Source organism: Pipistrellus kuhlii, unplaced genomic scaffold, assembly GCF_014108245.1.
Source record: "Pipistrellus kuhlii isolate mPipKuh1 unplaced genomic scaffold, mPipKuh1.p scaffold_m20_p_5, whole genome shotgun sequence".
NCBI classification, from domain to species: domain Eukaryota; kingdom Metazoa; phylum Chordata; class Mammalia; order Chiroptera; family Vespertilionidae; genus Pipistrellus; species Pipistrellus kuhlii.
Genome location: NW_023425551.1, coordinates 68,039,631 through 68,062,572, shown reverse-complemented (window position 1 = coordinate 68,062,572; position 22,942 = coordinate 68,039,631). Strand labels below are relative to the sequence as shown.

The window sequence follows — 22,942 nt, the reverse complement described above, 5'->3', positions numbered from 1 at the left end:
GCATAATATATGTCTAGCATATTTTCAATATTATTTCAAGTATGAACAATGGAGAGCAACCTGGCAATATTATTTCAGAGACAGTTGACCAAGTGGACAATCTGGATGGCTTCTATTCACAAGAAGAGTGAATCTGCACATACTTGTTCAACTAGAAATATCTGTCATGATTGTAACGGCTACCTATACTGAGGTTGCAATGGCACCCTACATTTGCTTATTAGGTATGATTATTATTTAATTAGTAGGTGCTAAAACTCAAATACAGATTGGTGTACATAAGATGGAATTTTATTTTTCTCTCACTAAAGAGACTAGAGGTGAAGGGCTCCTTTCTATGTTGTTCCATCTCCATCACCAAGGTAACTATCCTCATCTGCATAGCTGCATAACTACTTTGAGAGGACACAAAGGGCACTCAGTTTCCTTTTAAATAGGTGGAAGTCTCACACCGACCCTCATATTTTATTGTGAAAGGGTTAGTCCCTTGTTCAAATCTAGCTGCAAGGGAAGCTTGGAAATATAGTCCCCACCTGGCTGGCCACCTGCCCAGATGAAACTCTATTACTATGAAGAAGAAAAGAATGAAGTCAGAGAAACAGCCATCAAGCATACTCCTCCAGTTTTGATTTCTTCTTATATGACCGATGCCCAATCAAGCATAGATATCATTCTTTAAAATGAGATGATTTCCACACATAAAAAGTTGTATTTTCCGACTTTCTTGATGAGATAGAGTCAGGTCATGTGTTAAATACTCAGACTTGCTAATAATTCATGCATATCAACTCTATTATTGACAAACCTCCTTCCAAATACATTCCAAATTTTTTATGGTCAAAAGGAATACACTGACTTGTGCTCTATCCTCCACAATGCTTAGCACCACTTAGGAATATAAAACATGCCTGTTGAATTGAATGTTCTGGATCAAATGGGGGATTTATTGTCCGATTTCATACTGTATCTTGCTCATCTCTTTCTCCTCTCACTTCTCGTTTCCAGTTTGATCACTCATGGCTTTGGGACTCCAGCAATATGTGCAGCCCTAAGCACTTTCCAAACAGTCCTCAGTGAAATGCTGAACTACTTGGAAAAACACACTTCCCACAAAAACGGCGGAGCGGCGGATTCTGGCCAAGGACATGGCAACTCGGAGAAAACCCCACTGCGGAAAACCTCAGAGGCCGCCGTCAAAGAGGGCAAAACAGAAAAGACAGACTAGCTACATCAACCAGTCTACTTCCAGAGTCTTGCTGCTGATATTTTTTTCTAACATATCATATATCATGGAGGGTGATTACACTTCAGTGGATCAAATCTGGACTGTTCCCTGAACCTCCATAAAACACACACACACACACACACACACACACACACACACAGAAATGGAAATGAAAAAAAATAAAAAAGAAAGAAAGAAAGAAACAAAAAAGGACAAAACCACAAAAAAAAGTGAAAAAAAGGAAAACAGCAGTATAACCGTGTGATGAAATTGTCACTTTTAAAGTTTCATGTTATGATAAACTCCTTTCGTGCACGTAATTTCTTGTTCTGAATGATAGACATCACAGTGTTAAGCGCTCCTGGACTGTGGAGAGGCAGCACATGCGTTTCACAGCTGACTGATGCGCTTTCTGACCCTGCTCTGTAGGGAGGGTCAGAAAGTGTGACCAAACTGGACTCTACCACCAGTGCTCACAGCTCCAGTCTTGACATAACTCCCTGTAACGAGAGTGCCTCTTTTCAATAAGTAGACCAACCTGGCAATTAATCCATCAATAAATACTTTGGGAACTGAAAAGGGCAGTCACGAATCTTTGTCCTGTGAATTGACAGAAATTCTAAAATTTTGGTCACCCCCAGCCCATTTAACTACCAGTGCCTTGGTGGTATTTAAAAATTCCAGAAAACTCTGTTCCTCTCCCTCCCCCCCCCCCAAATATGACTATTCCCTTCTCACCCTAGGTCTTTATTTTTGCCCAATAGCTAAGAAGAGAGTCAACTTAATATTGAAGAAATAAGAAATGTGAATTCCTCTATCCATTCTCCTCACACACCCAACCTAACCGTTCAAGGAAACAGACTGCACGTAACGGGTCAGGGCAGGATGGATACAGTAGCTTTGCCATTCTTGGGCTCCCAGTGGAAAGCAGTAGAATTGTAATGTATAAGAAAGCTCTGGAATATAAGCAGCGATCTCACCAGAAAGCCCTGCCCCTCAGAGACAGCAGAGGACCCCAGGGGACCCCTGGAGGTTCATTGAAGTACTGGTGGCCAGTGATTGTGTGATTAGAATGAGGGCCCTGCTTTTTCTACCTTTGTGCTTCTTCTACCTGCTCGATAGCTGTGTCCTAACCCTTTAGAAGCACAGAAGCATTCAGGTCTGTGTTCAATAAAAACAAAAACAGAATGACCGGAGGTGACTTTTGCTTTTAAGATGCTTCCTTTTCTTATAGCTTGTTCCCACAGTTTATTATCTTTTAGTTAAGACACAGGAGGTTCTGCACTGCAAAGACCAGAAACAAACTGAATGAAAGTTAGAACCATTTAAACCAGAAAGTGTCAAGAAATCTGACTGGTACCACATTATTCTAATCTTTCTACTGTTAACATTTTCCAACTTCTAAGCAAATATTACAATAAATATATAGTTCATCATCTATGAAAAAATAGTTTAAAAATGTGTGGACACACCTGACACCAAGTGTAGCATGAAGATAATATCCTTTTGTTAACATATTTCAATTACTTTCACTAAGTGTCTGCCATAATATAACCCCATGGGAAATAGTAGTATTATTTTTAATTGGAAGGAAATTAATTGCTCAATATTTTTTATGTAGAGATCAAAACATATTTTTACCTAATAATAATTCTTAAAATTATTTGACCTTTATCTTCAGTCATGTACAGAAAAGGGGAGCCATAACCAATAAAAATCTAAATTATTCAGACAATTCCATTAACAGGAATCACTCTATAATAAAGGGGTTTTATAGTTAGGTAGAAAAGCTTGAAATAAAGAAATGAATTGTGGCTTCATGTTTATCTAGATCCATTTTTAAAATCTTATCATTATTCAAGGCTTTAAAATTTTTTAAATAAAATAGAATAAAGCTAAGATTCTGCTGCGGTTCCAAATTTCATCACAAAATAAATTATTCCATTTTACATGAAATTATCCATATTGTAATATATACACAAAAAGTGATGAATATTTCAGTTTCATAAGTAGTAGGAGGCTATATACAGGTAATGTGGACCACTAATATTTCCTTAATAAAATTTCCACATTAATTTTTTTTAGTCCTTTTATTATTAACAATACATATGTATTTAATATGACATTTTGATATGCTTATCTGCTAGGTACTTAATGTAGTTATATACCATGTAAAATGTTCACCAATAATCAGATGAAAAGTTAGATCTGGCTTATTGTACCAGCTTATTTCTCCACCCATAGTTGTTACTAGTTGAGGTTCTTAGCATCTCAATGGGTGTTTTTTATTAACCCTGGAAACAAAAGCATAACTATAAATAATTACAGTGCATATTATTTACCAGGATTTTGGGTGTCTTCAGAGCCTTAAATGGACAGCACCCATCATTTAACTTAACCAGCCATTGGGACATAAATGAATTAGTGGACTGGTCATATTTAGAGTCATTATTTATTATCATATCCTAATAGACATTGTTAACATACCAACTTTTGCCTTGTATATAATAGGTACTTAACACTTTTTAAATAAATGAATAAATGAATGTGTGTGTGTTCTTTGTCCAAAATGGGCCAAAGGACATTTTAGTTTTGATTCTTTTTAATACTCAGTGCTTCAATCTGGCTTGCTTCTTCCATGGCAATTTATAGATAATTCTCTTTTTATTTGAATAAGGAAATATTTCCATTATCTCATATTAGTGGCAAGTAGATATAGTTACTATAGAACAATGAAGAAAATTAGATACATATCAGTATTTCAGCAAAAGTTATAATCATTATTAGTATCATAGTTAATAGTAACGGTAAGTAGTTCATAGAAATCTACCTTATTTTTAGTGTTATAATAGGTAATCAAACAATGAAAAAGCTTTTCAGATTAACTATTACTTGCCCAGAAAACTGTGCAAACCTCTCATAATTACACAAAATTAATGTATAATTTTCATATTTAAATTTGTGAAAGATTAGGTCAAATTGCTATGAAAAGAAATGTTTGTGTTAAAGCTGTTTCAATAATCAATTTCAGGGCCGCCTCTAAGGTTATTTTATCAGCATTACCATTTGACTTAAGGTTGGTGGTTCTAGAAAAATCAATGAAAACTCTGTGCCACTGTATTTTTCTCTAGAAAGACCAAGGCATTGGAAAGATTCCTCATCTATTCTCCTGCTCACTTTTTTTTGAGATGGTATGAAAATAGAAATAATTCTTTTCTGACTTTAAATTCTTTTATTCCTTCCCCCACCCCTACTTTTTTTTTTTTTTTTTTTTTTAGGGTATGTTCTATTCAATGTCCAGGACATAACATGACCCTTTAGCACTTATGAGCAACCTGACCCTAGTGTGATAGTGATAAGAATTTGACCTTTTGTTACCTGGTGCTTTTAAGGTAAATGTGTCAATAAATTATTCTTGTTAATAATGAGTAAAACAATACAATTTCATTTCCCTGTATTTTTTTTTCCTTCTCTGCTTCTTTGGAGGCATTTTAGACCAGTAGAATTTTTAACATGGATATGAATGCTCTACACAATGAGCATGCCATCTCCTTACAAAAGCCAAGCCAACTTAGGAGGGGTGCCATGATCTAGGGACTAAGAACATAGACTCTGAAAACAAATTACCTGGGTACAAATCATGGCTTTTTCACTTCATCCTGTGTGACTGTGGGCAAGCTGTTGAACCTCTCTGTGCTTCCGTTTCTCCTTCTGTAAAATGAGAGTATAATAATAGGTACCTGCTCACAAAATTACTTTAAGAATCAAAGAGTTAATGTATCTAAACTGCTAAGAGTAGAACTAGTGCCATGTGTTAGTTATTATCTTTAATACTTGGGCAAAATACACTTTTTTGTCTAGATAGCAATTTCTCCTCAGTTTATTGAACACTTTCTGAATGGCAGGCTCTGTTCTAGAGACTGAAGATACAGAGTGGAATAGAACATTTCTCTTGCAAGTTTCTCACGGTCTCCCAAGAAGGTCCCAGACATTAGCATCCGGTAAGTGCCGCAATAAAAATGGGCACAAGCTGCCCCCAGCACAAACCAGACCAGGTCCAGGGAATTGGAGGGAGGGCATGAAGGGTAGAGGGGAGGATAGAAAATCATGGAAGTGGGTTGTGAGCAAGGAATGGGAAGGTGAACATCAGCAAAAAAAATTGATTTTATAGTTCCGGGTGAATGAAAACATTCAGAGCAGGATGCTATTTTGAAAACTAACAGATGTACCTTGTATTTGTGGTCATTCCTACCTTCCTCCCTCATGTTTGGGGCAGCTAACATTTCACCCTGCCTGCCTCGGGGCAGGAATGGGGCCCAGTGGAATGCAGACAAGAGTTGAACTTTTGCACAAGTTTTCAGTTTCAAAATCCCAGGCCTTAAGGAGGAGTTGAGGTTTAAAAGTTTCTCTGTCAGAACCTTTTTCTTTCACACACACACACACACACACACACACACACACACACACACACCATAGTTCCCAGATCAGGAAAAGAAGGAGAAAATAAAAGATTAATTAAAGAAAGCTTAGCTATTATGTCACCTCTCTGAGAAGGGGCCATGTCCTGGGAGTGAGTTTGGAGAGAGAGGAAACCATGTTTCCATCTCAGATAAAAGCCCAGGAAGGAACAACAGCCAGCATAGTGATGGAGCAGAAGCATGTCTATATGGTATGTATCCATCAGATGGTTGTCAGACAGCTTCATGGGGTTTCTCCCAAGAATCCACATGGCATGGAGAGGCCAGGGTGAGGTGAGTTCAAGCACAAAACAAAGAAGCAGCACCATAGCTGGTTTGGCTCACTTGATAAAGCATCAGCCTGCAGATTGAAAGGTCCCGGGTTCGAGTCTGGTCAAAGGGCCCTAGTTGTGGGCTTGAACCCCTGTAAGGGGCATGCAGAATGCAGGTGGTCAATGATTCTCTCATCATTGATGTTTCTCTCTCTCTCTCTCTCTCTCTCTCTCTCTCTCTCTCTCTCTCTCTCTCTTTTTCTTTCCTTCCTCACTTAAATAAAATGTAGATATATAAAACACAAAGAAGCAGCAATTCCTGCAACCCAGAGGAATGCAGCAGCAAAAGCTTATTTCAGGCCCACCCAGGAGCAGCCCTGGTAGCTGACAAATAGGCAGAGTGCTGGCAGGTTGGCAGGTTGGACACAAGTACATTCAGGAGAAACTCGAGACATGCCAATCAAACACCAGATGGGAATTCGGATATATCAGGCTCCAGTCAGAAGAACAGAATCCTCTCTAGGGATTTCCAAGAGAAAGGATTTAATAAAAAGCACCGGTTAAACAGATGTGAGAGACTGAAAGATGAGACACTGAATCACCCAAATACTTGTAATTTGAAAAAATAGTGACCATCCCTAGAAATAGAAAAACAAAAGTAAGAAGGTGAGGTTACTGCATCTGGAAGCTGGGAGGAGAGCATCCTTCTTCCATTGTTGTTGCTCCAACTTTTGAGGCTGGTGCTAGTGGTGCCTCTGAGAGGGTAGAGCATGGCTAATGCTAGGAACGTGAAAGGAACTAGAGGCTGGAAGCATAACCTTCCTCTTTTGCTTGAGGAATACTCACAAGTACTGGAAACGTGTGGAGCATCCTTTGCCTTTCCTTCTTCCTTGGAATTCCCACCAGTGTCTTCCATTGTCAGAACACAATTAGAAGCCAGGGAAGAAGGGTTATGAGAAAGGTAGTTTGCAGATTTCCAGCCCCAGCTCTGCAAATACCAGCATCAGTGGATGAAGATTCAGGCCACATGTTCTTCCCCCTACACACACACATCCCCCTGCCAGTCTGGGGCTAAATAAATCCTTTCCCACCCAACTCTGGGACATAGATGCCACTCAAGAAGACCCTAAATGGACTGAGATAAAATATCTGCCACATCCTAATAATAAAACCCTAATATGCAAATTGACTCAATGGTGGAATGACTGGTCTCTATGATGCACACTGACCACCTCTGGTGGTCAGTGTGCTCCCACAGGGGGAGTGGGGGAGAGTGCTGCTAAGTCAGAAGCTGGGTTCTTGACTAGTGAGCCCAGCAGCCGTGTCATGCGGGAGCCTTTCCTGCCTCCATAGCAGTGCTAAGGACCTCTCAGGAGGTGTCCGACTGCCAGCTTAGGCCTGCTCCCTAAGAACATCCCTTGAGGAGACATTCCCCGGGTGGTCACAGACTGCGAGAGGGTGCAGGCCAGGCTGAGGGACCCCGCCCTCCTCCCAGAGCATAAAATTTTGTGCACTGGACCTCTAGTTTAAAATAAGGTTCAAATATAGAAATAATGTTAGGTTATATAAAAAAAAAAAAAATACAGTTGTCCTTAACATAAAGTCAAATTCTTCTAGAAGATTTTCAATATCCTTGTGACCTGGCCTTGGTTCTTTCCTCCAGCATCCCCCAGCATTATCTTGAATCCCTGCTTCCCCCATCACATTCTGTCCCCACTTCCACTACCTACACATTCTAATAATCTTCTTTGAATTCCTGAAACTCTCTATGATCTAAGACTTTGCCTATATAGTTCTTTTAGCTAAGAACGTTATGGTCTATCTAACCTCCTTCACCAAGCCAGCTCCCACTCATCTTAAAAGTCACTGATGAGCAACTGTATGAATTTTCTATTGCTGCATCACATATTACCACAAATTTTGTGGCTTAAATAAACATCTAACTATTAGTGCATATTTTTATAGGCCACAAGTCCAGCCAGGCTCAACTGAGTCTCTGCTTAGACTCTCATGAATCTGAGCTCAATATAAGAACCAGGCTGAGTGCTTATTGAGACCCTAGGGAAGAATCCTCTTCCAAGCTCATTCAGGCCTTGGGAAGGTTAATTTCCTTGTGATTGAAAAGGTCCCCATTTCCTTGCTGGCAGTTAGCCAAGGGTCATTCAGAGCTCTCGGGTCATTATCACACTGCCCCCTTCATGTTCACAGTCAGCAACAGTGGTAAAGCCAGCAAGCATCTCTCTGACTTTTCCTCTGCTACCAAGCGGAGAAAAAGCTCTGCTTTTAAAGGGTTCATATGATTAGATTGGGTCCATCAAGATGATCTCCCCTTTGATTAACTAACTCTAAGTCAATAGTTTAGTAGCAGTAATTACATCTGCAAATTTTATTCGTTACCTAAGGTAACATCATTATAAATGTGATACTACATTTTATTCAGAATCCCACAGATTAAGTTCAGAAATTTTGGGAGTTCATTTTCAGAATTCTACCTACCATAGAGGCCTTCTCTAATTCTCTAAACTGGGGTGCTTTTTTCTCCTTTATGCTCCTCTACCATCATTTATTCCAGTTGTGTCACTTGTTAAAGACTTTTGAATAATCATTTGCTTAATACAGATGACCCCCAGTTTCCACAACAGTAAAATGAGGATAATTATGACATTTACATCAATAAGGTATTATAAGGATCAAATTAAATTTTCCATATAAAACAATAATAACATGGCCTGAGACATACTTGGGGCTCAAATGATGTTCGCTGCTAATATTATTGTAAGATTGAAATTGCTAGGATTAAAAATTATTAGGTTTTAAAGAGGGAATCCATGTATCTTGCCTATCATTGCATTCCCAACAGCTAGCCTAGTGCCTACCTGGCATATCTCTACCTGGCAGGAACAAGCAAATGAATATGGAATTCAAGGGCTAACCAAGAGTCTATAGAGTAATATTCTCTGAAAGAAGTGGAGACAGTCATAAATTACTAGAAGCCCAAGAAGTGTTTTTACCAAGTGAAAAGTGATAGGCACAAAATATCTCATGCATTCACACAGAAAGTCATTATCACACAGTCTCCAATGCATAAATCTTGTAAGTACATTGTTAAAACAAGATTTTAAATAAAGGAGTAATGGAAAATAAAACTGACAACTTATTCTCTCATCTATAGCAACATGTTCTTTGTACGAATTATTATATCCACAAACAGCACTGAAATGGGTATAAATGCTTATTGTCCCAAATTATCCTAATTATCAACTTGAAGCCTATTTACTAACACAGTTGAGATGTTTTTTTCTTTTCTTTTTCTTTTTTTTTCTGAGGGCGGTTGAGGGGATGTGGAAAGTTGTATTTCCTTTCTGGCTTCATAAATGCTTTCTCTAATTAGTTAACTTCCATTTTATAGTAGATAAATTTTTGTTTTCGTAATGAATGACAGAGTTCCACTGGAAATTATAGCCTTTTATCCCAGAGGTTATAAAGCTATTATAATGACTTTGAGACAGAGGCTGTTATAATGGTTTCATTGAAAGGGTTTTGGAGAAGATTGCCTATGACTTCCTTAGATCATGGAGCAAAAAGCAATACTATGTGCAGAGAAAACATTCAAGTTTTCCCTATTGCCTGGCTTCACTTACCCTATAAGAAAGCATGTATTTAATTGCCATGTGAATATATAGCTGCTAGAACATGTATCAGTAATTTTGGAAATTCCAGATTTCTTTGCAAATTGGTCAAGCTAAATTTTTTTTACCATCTGCAACAAATAGTATTGAATCAAAAGAGACTTTCTTGAACCCAGACATTTTAAAAATAAAATCATCTCACAGACTTTATCTGAATGAAGGCTAATTAAATCACTCCACTCATTCTTTCATTCACTTTTCAAAAAATACGGTGTGTTCCCCCGCCCAATGTATATACATTTTAACAGCTGATAACTCACTTAATTTTCACTCCTTTTTAGGTTTAAGTTATTTAAAATAATGGGTGAAGCCAGAGTAAGAATTGAACAAAGAAAATTTATCCACCAGACTTTTTTTTTTTTTTAATGAGGATACATAAAAAAATAAAGTTTAGCTGAAACCGATTTGGCTCAGTGGATAGAGCATCAGCCTGCGGACTGAGGAGTCCCTGGTTCGATTCCGGTCAAGGGCATGTACCTTGGTTGCGGGCACATCCCCAATGGAGGCTGTGCAGCGGACAGCTGATCCATGTTTCTCTATCATTGATGTTTCTAGCTCTCTATCCCTCTCTCTTACTCTCTGTAAAAAATCAAGATATATTTTTTTTAAATTAAAAAATAAAGTTTATGTTAGAAAACCTGCTACAGTTGATGAATTATAACAATGTACTTACAAATACTGAACAAAATGATTCTTGATTTTTGCAATTCCATTGCTTCTCGTTATCAGCAGTGTCTGGACCAGAACAGTAATCAGTTTGAAAACAGGCATTGACAAAAAAAAAAAAAAAAAAAAACCCAACAACATTCATTTCTGTAGATTCTTTTAAATTTTAAAAATGAATTATATGTTAATAAACATTGACTTTATATAATGTAACTCAAAGTATATACATATATATTTTGGGACATCCTATATTTATTTAGAATTTTGTATATGCCAGTCACAAGGCCAAACATATAATAGAAGATGCTGAATAAGTTCAACACTAGAACTTTAAATTTTATTTAACCCTTTGTTTTCATTGGTCTTGTTTCTTTAAAATTCACAGGATAAATGTACATGGATTTGTTCATCTGGCCTTACCATCATACTAGATATAGAGTGTTAAACCAGCCTTGTACAGCCTAGGACAGGACAGCAGCACGGAGGCCATGTACAAGGCTGGTTTAAAGCAAAGACTGGATTCAAGTTGCTTGGGTGGTGGTCTTGACTTGGTCACTTTCCAATGTGGTCCCTTAGTTGTGCAAATATGTACTTTCAAATTGGGTATAACCTTAGGCAAATTTCTCTCCATATTTTGTTTTTTATATCTGTAAAACGAGGATGGTTATGCTAAAAGCAGTACCTTCCAGGTTTGTTGTAATGTTTACCTTAATGAGTTCATGTAAATTGCTTACCAGATCACCTAGCGCGGAGCAAGTCATTTTGGAGACAGTTTTGGAAAGAGTCAGGATCCGAGAGGATGCTGGAGTCCGGCTGCTTCAGTTGAAATTTGGGCTCAACTGCTTTCCTAGTTGTGTGCCCTGGAAAAGTTTTATAACTTCTCTAAAACTTGTGGAAAGTAGAATAAATTGAATAGGGAATTAAAGAAGATAAAATCATGTGAAGTACTTAGCATATGCCTACTCACAATAAATACCCGTATCAGCCTGTAGACGCAAGGGTGACAGATTGGATTCCGGTCAAGGGCATATACCTTGGTTGTGGGCACATCCCCAGTAGGGGGTGTGCAAGAGGCAGCTCATCGATGATTCTCTCTTATTGATGTTTCTAACTCTCTATCCCTCTCTCTTCTTCTCTGCAAAAAATCAATAAAAATATATTTTAAAAAAATATTCTAGAAGCGTTTGACTTTATGTTAAGGGCAACTCTACTTTTTATAACCTGATATTATTTCTATATTTGAACCTTATTTTACACTAGAGGCCCAGTGCACAAAATGTTATGCACTGAGAGGGGGGCAGGGTCCCTTAGCCTGGCCTGCACCATCTCGCAGTCTGGGACCCCTCAGGGGATGTCTTTGGGGAGTGGGCCCAAGATGGTAGTCAGACATCTCCTGAGAGGCCATTAGCGCTGCTCGGGGGCAGGAGAGGCTCCATCACTGCTGCTGCACTCGCCTGCCGTGAGCCCAGTTTCTGGCTCAGCAGCTCACCCCCTGTAGGAGCACACTGACCACCAAAGGGTAGCACCTGCATTAAGCATCTGTCCCCTGCTGCTCAGTGCACATCATAAAGACAGTGGTTCTGCCATCCAGTCAATTTGCATATTAGGGTTTTATTATATAAGATGTGGCAGATGTTTTATCTCAGTCCATTTAGGGTCTTCTTGAGTTGCATCTATGTCCCAGAGTTGGGTGGGGAAGGATTTATTTAGCACCAAACTGGGCGGGGTGGGGAGAGAACATGTGGCCTGAATCGTCATCTACTGATGCATGAATTTGTGCACCAGGCCTCTAGTGTTTATATAAGTTCAACATAAACAAAAATAGCAGCCGTGAAGTGTCCTAAAAGGTGTAACAAACTTCAAGCAGTCATAAAAGGTAGCACATAATATCCTCAAGCCTCCCAGCCTCTGTGACTACATATGTGTAGACAGAATCAAACTTACAGATTAAATGCACTGAGGCCAACTACTTACAAAAGTTCGCCTTACATACCCACTAAGCATATATCCAGATATATTGTTTCTCATAAAAGAAGTTTCCATCTTATTTTGGCCATGTCATGATTTTATAGTCCATGCTTTGAGTAAAACAAAGATCAACCTGTCAGGAGATAATTTCCCATGGGTCTCTGTTGTGTCAACATTTCTTTTGCACTGACTACTTTGGTCTGAATGATCTCCTCAAGGATGTTTATGTGGTAAACCACCATGAAAGATAGAGATGATCTCTCCCTCTGGAGCAGGGAACAGACACGCTTTTGTTTACTGGCCTTTATTAAAGATTTGTGTTTCACAAGCTCAGGTTCCTTCTCTTCTAGCACAGCCTGCTGTATGTATAGGTATCATCTGGCTTTTTTCACCTTGTCCTGTGGGAACTGGGCAGATGTTTAAATTCTGGCTATTGCTTTTACCATGAGTAATAAACTCCTTTGTCCCGACCTAAGAGTCTCATGTCTTCTAACAGCTTCAGCAGGATAACTTGTTAGCTTGCAAGTAAGGTAAAATCTCAGACCCTTCATAGTTCTTGACACCCCCTAAGGAATTCTCTTCTAATTTGTGCCTTTAAATGAACCTGCAATAGTGGGGAAATTTAATCTGTTTTTCACAAACATATCCCCATCACTCAAAACAGTGCCTGACATAAAGTGTTCACTTAAATATCCTATATAAAAAAAAGCCCAATATGCAAATTGTCCCCTTTGGCAGTCATTCAACTGGGAGTTTGACTACCTGCTATTACATGCACTGACCACCAGGGGGCAGCACAGAACATGGCAAGCAACGGCAATGTGGTGCTGGCAGTGGCAGCAGTGGAGGTGCTGCAGGCCCCTATGAGCCCCAACAAGAGTGGACTGTGGCGGGATCGTGAAGCAGGTGAGTAGATGGCACCAGGTCAAGGAGGATGAAAGTGGGGGCCTGACCACCCTGCCAATCACCCTGTAGATGGTGACCAGTGTCAGTGTGGTGTGGGGCTACCGCTGGGCTCCTAGTCACTGAGGGATCTAGGAGCAGGGCCTGCCCCCAATCTATCGCCCCATAGGTGGGATGGTAGAGTAGGTGAGGGGAGAGCACCAGGCCAAGGTGGGGTGCCAAGAGGGGCTATGGGGTTGCAAGGCCAGGAGCATGAGCTGGGGCCTGATCTCTGAAGGCCATCCCTAAGAGCCTCACCCTTGCACAAATTTGTGCACTGGACCTCTAGTTAATAAATAAGTGAATGAAATTAAAAGCATTTTTTGAACAATACATGTTTAATACAGAGTCCTTACAAAAAAATAATAATAAAAATAAAATAAAATAAATAAATAAAATTCTGTCATCCCAAATGTAAGAGTTCGCATAATAGAAAAATGTCAACCTGTACCAAAGCATATTCAGAAAATATTTCTTAAAATTTTAGACAATTCCATTTAAATGAATATTAGTTTCCCACTATTTTTGTGACAAAGTCCAAATATCTTAAGACATAAAGCCCCTTTAATTTTCTTTATTTAATATTTATTCATTTATTTACTTATTTATGCCCCATTAGCCTCTCTCCAGCCTCACCACATTCACTCAGAGCTCCTGGGAAGATTCTGAACTATTTCAACAACCTGAGAGGGCAAGTCATACTATCTAGATCTGGCACAAACTGGAATGCTCTTCACCTACCACCTTCCCCTTACTTCTCACACCTATGAATCCATTTGGTCTTAGTTTACATATCACACCTTTTGGAAAGCATTCTGTGGTGTCACTCACAATGACCAAAACTGTCATCTAAACCCAGGTTAGATTCAATCAGAGCACACTCTTCTTCCATTCACTCCATATTGTATTACTCTGGTTACTTCTTCCCTGGTATTTATCACTCTCAGAAATTATTTTATTCATTTTTTTAGTGATTTATTTCTGTCTTCATGGAAGTAGGGTATGGGACACAGAGTAAGTCATCAATAAGTACTACTCAAATACTTAAACAAAGGCTAAATGGAGGGACATTATAATTCTTTATTACATTTCTCCTTTCATTTATGAGCTCTAGCAGACTATAAAGTCCACAAGAGAAGAGACCTCATCTATTTTATTCGTACAATGTCTGGAACAGCAGAAAAAGTTGTTGATAAAGATTGCTAAGCCCTAGCTGGTGTGGCTCAGTGGATAAAGCGTCGACCTGCAGACTGAAGGGTCGCAGGTTCCATCCTGGTCAAGGGCATATGCCTGGGTTTCAGGCGCAATCCCCAGTAGGGGGCATGCAGGAGGCAGCCAATAGATGCTCTGATCTCTCATTGATGTTACTCTCCCCCCCTTGCCCTTCTTAGCTCTCTTAAAAAAAACAATCTTAAAAACAATCTTTAAAACAAAAAAACAAAAAACCTTGTATGTGAATTTGCTCAGCAAACTCTTCCTATTGCTTCTATTGTGACCCATTTTTACTCCCCTACCTGTTATTTCCCCAAATTCCAGTTTCCACTTTATCATACCTACTAAGCAGCTGAGAATTTCCAACACCAGGACACCTGGAGGAGTTGTGATAAGGGGGAACATTCAGATTTTTGCACTCCCTTTACTTTCTATCTTCTTAATTGAAAATTGGCACAGACAGTGATAACCACAATGGAAGGAGGGACAGGGCAGTGTGGATGTTTGTGGCTAACAAAGATGAGTTCATGGGAGTGACAGGGAATGAAAAAAATGATCAAACAGCTAGTAAGATCAAAGGGTGAGGATTGGAAGAACTTTCTGCATATCCTAACATGTTGATGGATGTGCCAGGAACAAACAAGTTTTGGAAAACACACACACACACACACACACACACACACACACACACAAAACAAAAAAACAAAAAACAAAAAAAACTGTCTTTGGAGGTGGGGCTCTGGAAAAGGATCTCTGCCCTAAAAGTGTTTTAAAGTTACATTAAAATATTTCTTGAATGGCTAATAAATAAACTAATAGTTATAGAGCACAGATACCTTACTACTAAATATTTTTAGTAGCCATAGGCACAGACTTATCTTTCTAAATAAACAAGTAACCATAGGGGCAGATTTATTGGCCCTTTAAACAATTTCATGAGGAAATAGAATATGGATAGATTTAAAAAATAATTAAGAAAGATACTTAAAAAGTATAAGATTACATAGGGATGAATGCTTTTGAGTCACGCACCAATTGCCACTTTGCTGAAGAAGACAAAGTTACAATGAGAAATAATTTTTATTCTGATTCATAACAGGGATCAATATAACCCCTACTTTCCCCCCCCCCACCAAATACTCTCATATTAGGTTTTACTTCCTTTCAAAATATCAACAGTGACTCTGAAGGCCTTGGTAAACTAGAGAGTGTATTCTACTGCCCTCTGCTGGACGATGGAGAGAGTTATCACCCATCAACTATTGATAGATTGCTAGAGCAAGAGGAGGAAATGGCTGTTCTCTCCACAATTCATTCAAATAGTTACATATCACCTGACAATGTACCACCTATTATAAGTGATAGATGTGTGAAAAATGTTATGACAATGGTTGATATATATAAATGATATATAGAAATAGATGGTAGATAATAGAATATTATTCAGTGACAAGACTGCAATTTATATTAGATTATTCAGAGAACTAAGTTAAACTTCAACAAAAGTGAAAAATAAAACTAGTATACTCCTTTAAAATTCTTAAGCATTTGACAAATAGGGAATGTGGAAGGAGTTGATTTTAACCAATATGCAGATAATTGACAAACTGAAGCTGCTCAGTAGAGGGAAAAGATCTGAAATTGATGTCAAGTAAAGAATAAATGAATGGGTAAAGAAGACTTTATCACAACAGTATAAGTCTTTTTTAAAATATATTTTTATTTATTTAAAAGAAGGCGAGAGAGATAGAAATATCAATGATAGAGACTCATTGATCATCTGCCACACACCTCACACTGAGGATTCAGCCTGAAATCCGGGAATCGGGAAATAAACCATGACCTCCTGGTTCACAGGTCGAAGCTCAACCACTGAGGCACACTGGCGGGGCAGCAGTATATAATTCTTTATTATGTTTCTGTACTCACTATCAGCTCTATTGCAATATGAAGTTCATAAGAGCATTAAATAACAACATTCAGTAACTAATTACATAGCTTTGTACCTTAGTTCATCCACTTTTAAAGTAAAAGTTCATTCCAACATTACAAGCTTATTGAAGGTGACAAACAGGTGTCTGTGTGTGTGTGTGTGTGTGTGTGTGTGAATTTTCTTAAAATACATGCTATATTTAATTTCATAATTTTATTTGAACCTTAGGTTTAATTCAAAGTTTGCAGACAATGTATGTGAAATATAATGGCTTAGAATTTAATGGCTTCTAGTTTGAGAACATGTTGTAACCTCCCTTTCCAGGTTCTGTTGACATTCTCTTTCATGTCTGAATGAGGCATCTTGACTCACTGGGGTTGTGTTTGGGCTTGAACACTGGCTCAGCAATGTTATACCAATTGTTGAGCAAGGAACTAGCATGGGTTTCAGATTCAAACAAACTTGGGTTTGAATTTCTGTTCTAAAAAAAAAACACCAAAAACAAACAAGTAATGACTGTTGAAGCAAACACTTGCATAAAATATACCATGTAGAAGAGCCCACGAGGGAGGTATCACACATAATCCTCACTTTACCAATAAGGAAACTAAGGCACAAGGAGTGTTCAGTAACTTTCACACATGGAACTCAAGGGGCTAGAAAGTGGTGCAGTCAGGATTCAAGCCCGTGGCTCAAGGGTCTGGAATCCTTGCTCTTAAGCCCTAATATTATGCCACCTCTTTTCTCTGAATCTTATTTTCTTCATTTGTAAAATGATAGTAAAGAAGCCCAGCTTGTTTGATTTGGGGAAAGGCTGAGAAAAATACATATAAAGTATGTAGCACCAATCCTGGTTTCCAGGAGGAACTGAATAATATTGTTGCTAGTATTTTGTCCCTTGACCACTTGGTGCTTATAGACTACCTGACATTTATCCAGTTTTTAATGGCAATGATTCCCTCAATAAGGCTATTACCAGGTCTTCCTGCAGAATGCAGCACTGGAAAAAAACAGCAGACCATCTTTCCTGGAGCCTTCATTTTAAAGGAAAGAATAAGGAAGCCTAGAGAATAAAAAAGGTTTGTCCCAAGAAGCATAGAAACTGGACCCTCAAACTCCTCAATGTCAAGTTGGTATGTCATTTCTGTCACGCTGTGTTTTCTCCCAATATAGACTGCTGTCTGAATAGCCCCACCTCTGAAAGTTTTGTGAGGATGTCTAGACCGCCTTTTTTGGGTCAGGTCTTAAAGCTAATCAAATCACATGTGTCAGTTGAAAAAGCACAACAGAATAATGATGACAGTATATCTCCCCTATTAGGTTTTATACCTCATGAATCTCATAGATAAATGTTTCCTCTTTCCTTCCTTGATTCAAAAATTCTTTCTTTCTCCTTTATCAAAATAACTCAACCCTGAATTTCTAGAATGATCACATTTATTCAAAGGAAGTTTCATTTCACATACACATTCTCTCTCTCTCTCTCTCTCTCTCTCTCTCTCTCTCTCTCTCTCTCTCTCAAAAGTTTTTAAAAAATATATTTTATTGATTTTTTTACAGAGAAGAAGGAAAAGGGATAGAGAGTTACTGGTAGAAATATCAATGAGAGAGAAACATTGATCAGCTGCCACCTGCACACCCCCTACTGGGGATATGCCCACAACCAATGTACATGCCCTTGGCCAGAATCAAACCTAAGACCTTTCAGTCCCTAGGCGGACGCTCTATCCACTGAGCCAAACCAGTTAGGGCTCTCTAAGAAGTTTTATATGACCACCTGAACCTAAATTTTCTGAAGCCTTTTTTAAAGGAAAATTCTTAGGCCTTACTCCTAATTTGCTGAGTCAACATTTTAAGAGTGGAACCTGAGAATATGTGCTAACTGTGCACTCCCCTCTAAAGTACCTAAAATAAAAGTCTGATAATTACCACCTTAGAGCCAATAACTAAAGTCAAACATAGGGGGCAGTACAGTACACCTCTGAAGCATGCATTCCCAGGACTGAGAAATCTGGCTTCCCTGACTTTTTTCTCTGTTCCTACCTTTTCTCCACCTCTTCCCACCATAGTATCTCTCTCTCTCCTATTTGCCTTTCCCCTTCTTGGTAAAAATAGTATCTATGTAGGTTATATGTCTATGAATTTCAGAGCAGCATTTATGGATGTGTATAAGTGTGTGCTAGAATTGTTGCTTTTAATCACATTTCTTAATTTATGGCAACACATTTAGATTCAAAATCATAATTTCTTTCTAAAACTGGCCAAATCTCCATGGAAATCACTAGGCAGTTCCAGGTGAATTAAACACCTAGAATAAGGTCATCTCAGGACTTTGTAGAGTCAGTGAGCTTCAAGGACTCCTCTCTGGCCAGTGGATTGAGAAAATGAATCAGAGGAGAAGAAGCACAGAAAAGCACAGATGTCTTCCTCAAGCAGCTCAGGGCTGCCAGAGAGTCCACACTAAAAGAACAATGGGTGCCGGGACCTGGAAATGCTAACTGAGAAGGTGGTGGAGACCCATGAGGTGTGGCCAGCTGGGAAAAAAAGCAGCGCACATGGAACACTGGGAAGGGAAAGGAAAACACCCTTCTTTGACAATCACTATGGCTTCCCCCACTTTCCTTTCTCCTTACTATCCATGACCAGGTTGCTTAGACTTCCCCCACCTACCTGACATGTGTATACAATCAGGGTGGCTATAAAGGTGACATTCTTCTACCTCCAGTGCTCACAGCTTAAACATGATTTACTTAAATGATGGATACAATCCCATAATTTACCGAGATCTGGACCAGCCCATTCTATTGGAACTAATTAGTTACCATAAGCACCTACAAGTCCAAGATGCACAGAATAGATGAAAATCAATTTATTCTCATGAGTCATTATTTAGAAGTAATGTACAACCCAGAGACCACAGGAGAGATACTGTAGAGTTGCTGTTTCTGACTCCTGGAGCATCGTTAGGCAATACAGCTGTCCTCCAGGTTTCAGGAGATGTCTTGTTTTCTTGCCGCATGTCTTCAGCCCCGATTACTCCATTAACCGTTCCATAATGTCTCCTCTTGTATAGAGTGTTTACACTCCCTGGTTTGCCTGGACCATTGATGTGGTTTCTCCAAAAGATTGCAATGTTATTCTTCAGATCTTTCCTCATGTGCCTGCTGCTCTAACCTGTACAAGTAAATAACAAATGAAAAGGTGTCATTACTACACCTTACTTGCGAGCCGCAAAATTATATGGTTTGCTCATAAAAACCCTCTGGTAAAAGAGGCTTTTATGATTTTAAGTTGAAAATTTTGAGGGGATTTCCATGTAAAGTCAGGTAAGATTCCATGGTACTAATTAGAACATTTCAGTTGCATGTGATATCTTTATTTTTAAAAACACATACATTTTTACTCCTGTGAACATTTCCACCTAGCAATCCCACCATCTGTCAGTGATGAGGAATGATTAGTGCAGGTGTAATATTTGTAGAAGGTTGATAGGTAAAAAAAAAAAAATAAAAAAAAATCTGGTCCTCACTCTCCCATTATCAGTTTGCCATACTTCAAGCAAATCTGTCATGTGTATACACAAATTTATATAGTAATAAAGTCCCAATCTATAGAGAATTCTTCACTTCTCAAAATACATTATCAATTTTCTTTTTTATAAATGATCTCTTTAAGTATTTTTAAAATATTGGCTTTATTTCACAAACACAAAAAATAGCAATTTTAATAACCTATTTATTGAAGGCTCATTTTATTAGCTAAATAAGAACATGAAAGAAATAGGTGCCTTGCATTATCTATTTTATGCATATTTTTATTTGTCATAAATATGCCTTATATTTTTTTTTCTTCCTACAGTCAAATAGACTTAACTTCTCAGTTATATTTCTATGCTCCTTATTGAAAAAGAACCAAATTATTGTCTCGTTTCAAAATTCCCCATTCAGTTAATCAATAAATGTTCATTGAAGATTTACTATGTTCCAAACATTCTTCTAGACACTGGGGATATACCAGCAAAAAAAATTTTAAAGCCTGATGATTCTATCCTCATGGCTTACATTCTAACTTGTGTTATGCAGTGGAAGAAAAAGATCTAGGAAATAAAAGATTTGGGTTCTAATCCTTATTTTCCAATTTAAACATTTCACTTTTCCTAGCTTTACAGCTGTTCTTCCTATTATATTATTGTTTATAAGATATCTTTTTAAAGGTATGTTTTTTTATTGATTTCAGAAAGAGGAAGGGAGAGAGAGAAAAAAGAGAGAGAGAGAGAGAGAAAGAGAGAGAGAGAGAGAGAAAGAGAGAGAGAGAGAGAATGCATCATCAATGATGAAAGAGAATGAAAGCGAATCATCAATCAGCTGCTACTCTCTTATATCGATATAAAAGAAATCCAGAGGGAGGCAGCCTGGCATTGCTGTAGTGATTCCAGTTGTCAATGGCTCAGGCTCTTTCCATTCTTTAGCTGCTCTTTCCATTCTCTAGCTCCACCATCAAAACCCTGGCTTCCCTCTTTAAGATTCAAATCGTGGTTCATGGTGACTGCCATGATACCCACAATGCAGGCAAGAGGAAGAGGGAAGAGACTTGGAAAGTCTAAAGGTGCCTTTCCCAGTTGCATATGCTCTCTTTGAGCACCCTTCCTGAAGTCTCCCACTACACTGCCCTGAGGGCTCCCTGGCCATATGACTCTTCGACCATCAGAGGCTGGGAAAGACAGCCTTTTAGCAAGGCCTATAAAACTGAGCCCACTAAGGCTACAAAGTAACTGAGTTTCAAAGTCTGAATATAAAGTCTTTACAGCCAAAACTGGTTTGGCTCAGTGGATAGAGCGTTGGCCTGCAGACTGAAAGGTCCCGGGTTCAATTCCGGTCAAGGGTATGTACCTTGATTGCGGGCACATCCTCAGTAGGGGGTGTGCAAGAGGCAGCTGGTCGATGATTCTCTCTCATCAATGTTTCTAACTCTCTATCCCTCTCTCTTCAACTCTGTAAAAAAAATCAATAAAAGATATTTAAAAAATAAAATAAAGTCTTTACAAATGAAAACAGAACAAAGTGAAAAATATTGAGTGATAGTTGAGGTAGGTAAAGACCAAGATTGTCTAAGTATGTTGCTCAGGATTTGACAGGAAATCAAACGAAGGACCAGCTGCCAAAACTGAGCCTAGTATTCTGCCTTAGAGATTGCTGAAATGTGTTAATTCACACTCACTCAGATTCTCCAAATATTAACATTCTACCTCTTGCCTCATATACATCTGAAATGCTTGAATGTGTGTTTCCCAAATGCCAAGACATTCTTTTATATAGCCACACATGATTTTCAAAATCAAGAACTTAGTATTGAGAGAATACTACTTATAATCCATCATTTTATAAAGGTTTTGGAAATCATACCAATGACATCTTTTATAGCAAAAGAAAATACCAGGTCATGCATTGCATTCAGTTGGCATATCTCTTTAATCTCCTTTAACACAGAACAGTTTCTCAGTCTTTCTTTTATGATACGAGCAAATATTTTGCATCTATTACCCAAATTGCATTTCTCCAGTGTTTCACCTTGTGATAGGAAAAGAGTGGCTTTAGAGAGGAGATACCTGGCAGACATTATTTGAGCCAAGCCATTGATCAGTATCACCAACCATGACACCGATTGCCATCATTTGCCTTCCGACATGGTACAATGAGAACATATCATTTCTATACTATTTCTGCCAAGTCTAATTTAATTATTTTACTTCTTGTAATATGAAAAAACATTCAAAATCAGACTTACATCTATTTGTTTTAATTACATGATAAACCATGTGTGTTTATAATCACAAGTACTGAGGTCAACCACCTTATTTGTTCAAGATCTAAATATCTAGTTTGCAAAAGATGATGTGTGCTCTAGAATACCAAGTCCATTTTTTTTTTTACTCATGATTACATCTGGATTTCCATAACTTCTTTCATCCTTTGTATCAAACCACTTATGTTAGATACATAATATTTCATTATTCCTTTATATATAAATATGTAGACTTAGAATCTGGAAAGTTAAAAGGAAAATTTAGTTCCCATTCTATGTTGTAGAATGTGAAAGAGAAGAATATTGCTCACTGTATTATTTTTTGAGCCAATTCCTAAATTTGGTTTAGGTTTCTTCACTAAGATCAAAATATCATTAAAAATATTTTAAAGTACTTGTTAAGATAAATTTTCTGTCTCTTGTCCCATGAATGTCCAAAATATAATATTGCAATTATTTGCATGGAAAATGAAAGTTATATTTTTCCCCATTGTCTAATAGCAACCAATGCCAACATTAAACATTTCAGAGCCAGAAGATGATTCATTCCTTATGAAACCCAAGCTGCATGGTAATGAAAAAAAAAACCACATGTTTTCTTTATCAGCATTTGTTATTTATCTTCCATTACATATCTCATTCATTTTATTTGTTTCATTTTGTATCAGGGATTAATTCAGAATGTTTGATTTTAATTACAGATCCCCTTTATGCAAAACTTTTAAAATATGATTTTTTAATGTAATTTATTCCTAATGTCAACTCCTGTGGACAAG

The 22,942-nt window shown here is 38.1% G+C and overlaps 1 protein-coding gene across 1 annotated transcript in view; it reads left to right on the top strand.

Moving 5' to 3' along the window:
* The window catches only part of TFAP2D (transcription factor AP-2 delta), a 50,185-nt gene extending 48,836 nt beyond the window's left edge, over positions 1-1,349 (top strand). Inside the window, exon 7 of the mRNA XM_036414912.2 lies at positions 1,006-1,349. Within this exon, the coding sequence (XP_036270805.2) occupies positions 1,006-1,225 (220 nt within the window). The 3' untranslated portion in view covers positions 1,226-1,349. The remainder of the gene's footprint in view (positions 1-1,005) is intronic.
* The last annotated feature ends 21,593 nt before the right edge of the window (positions 1,350-22,942 follow it).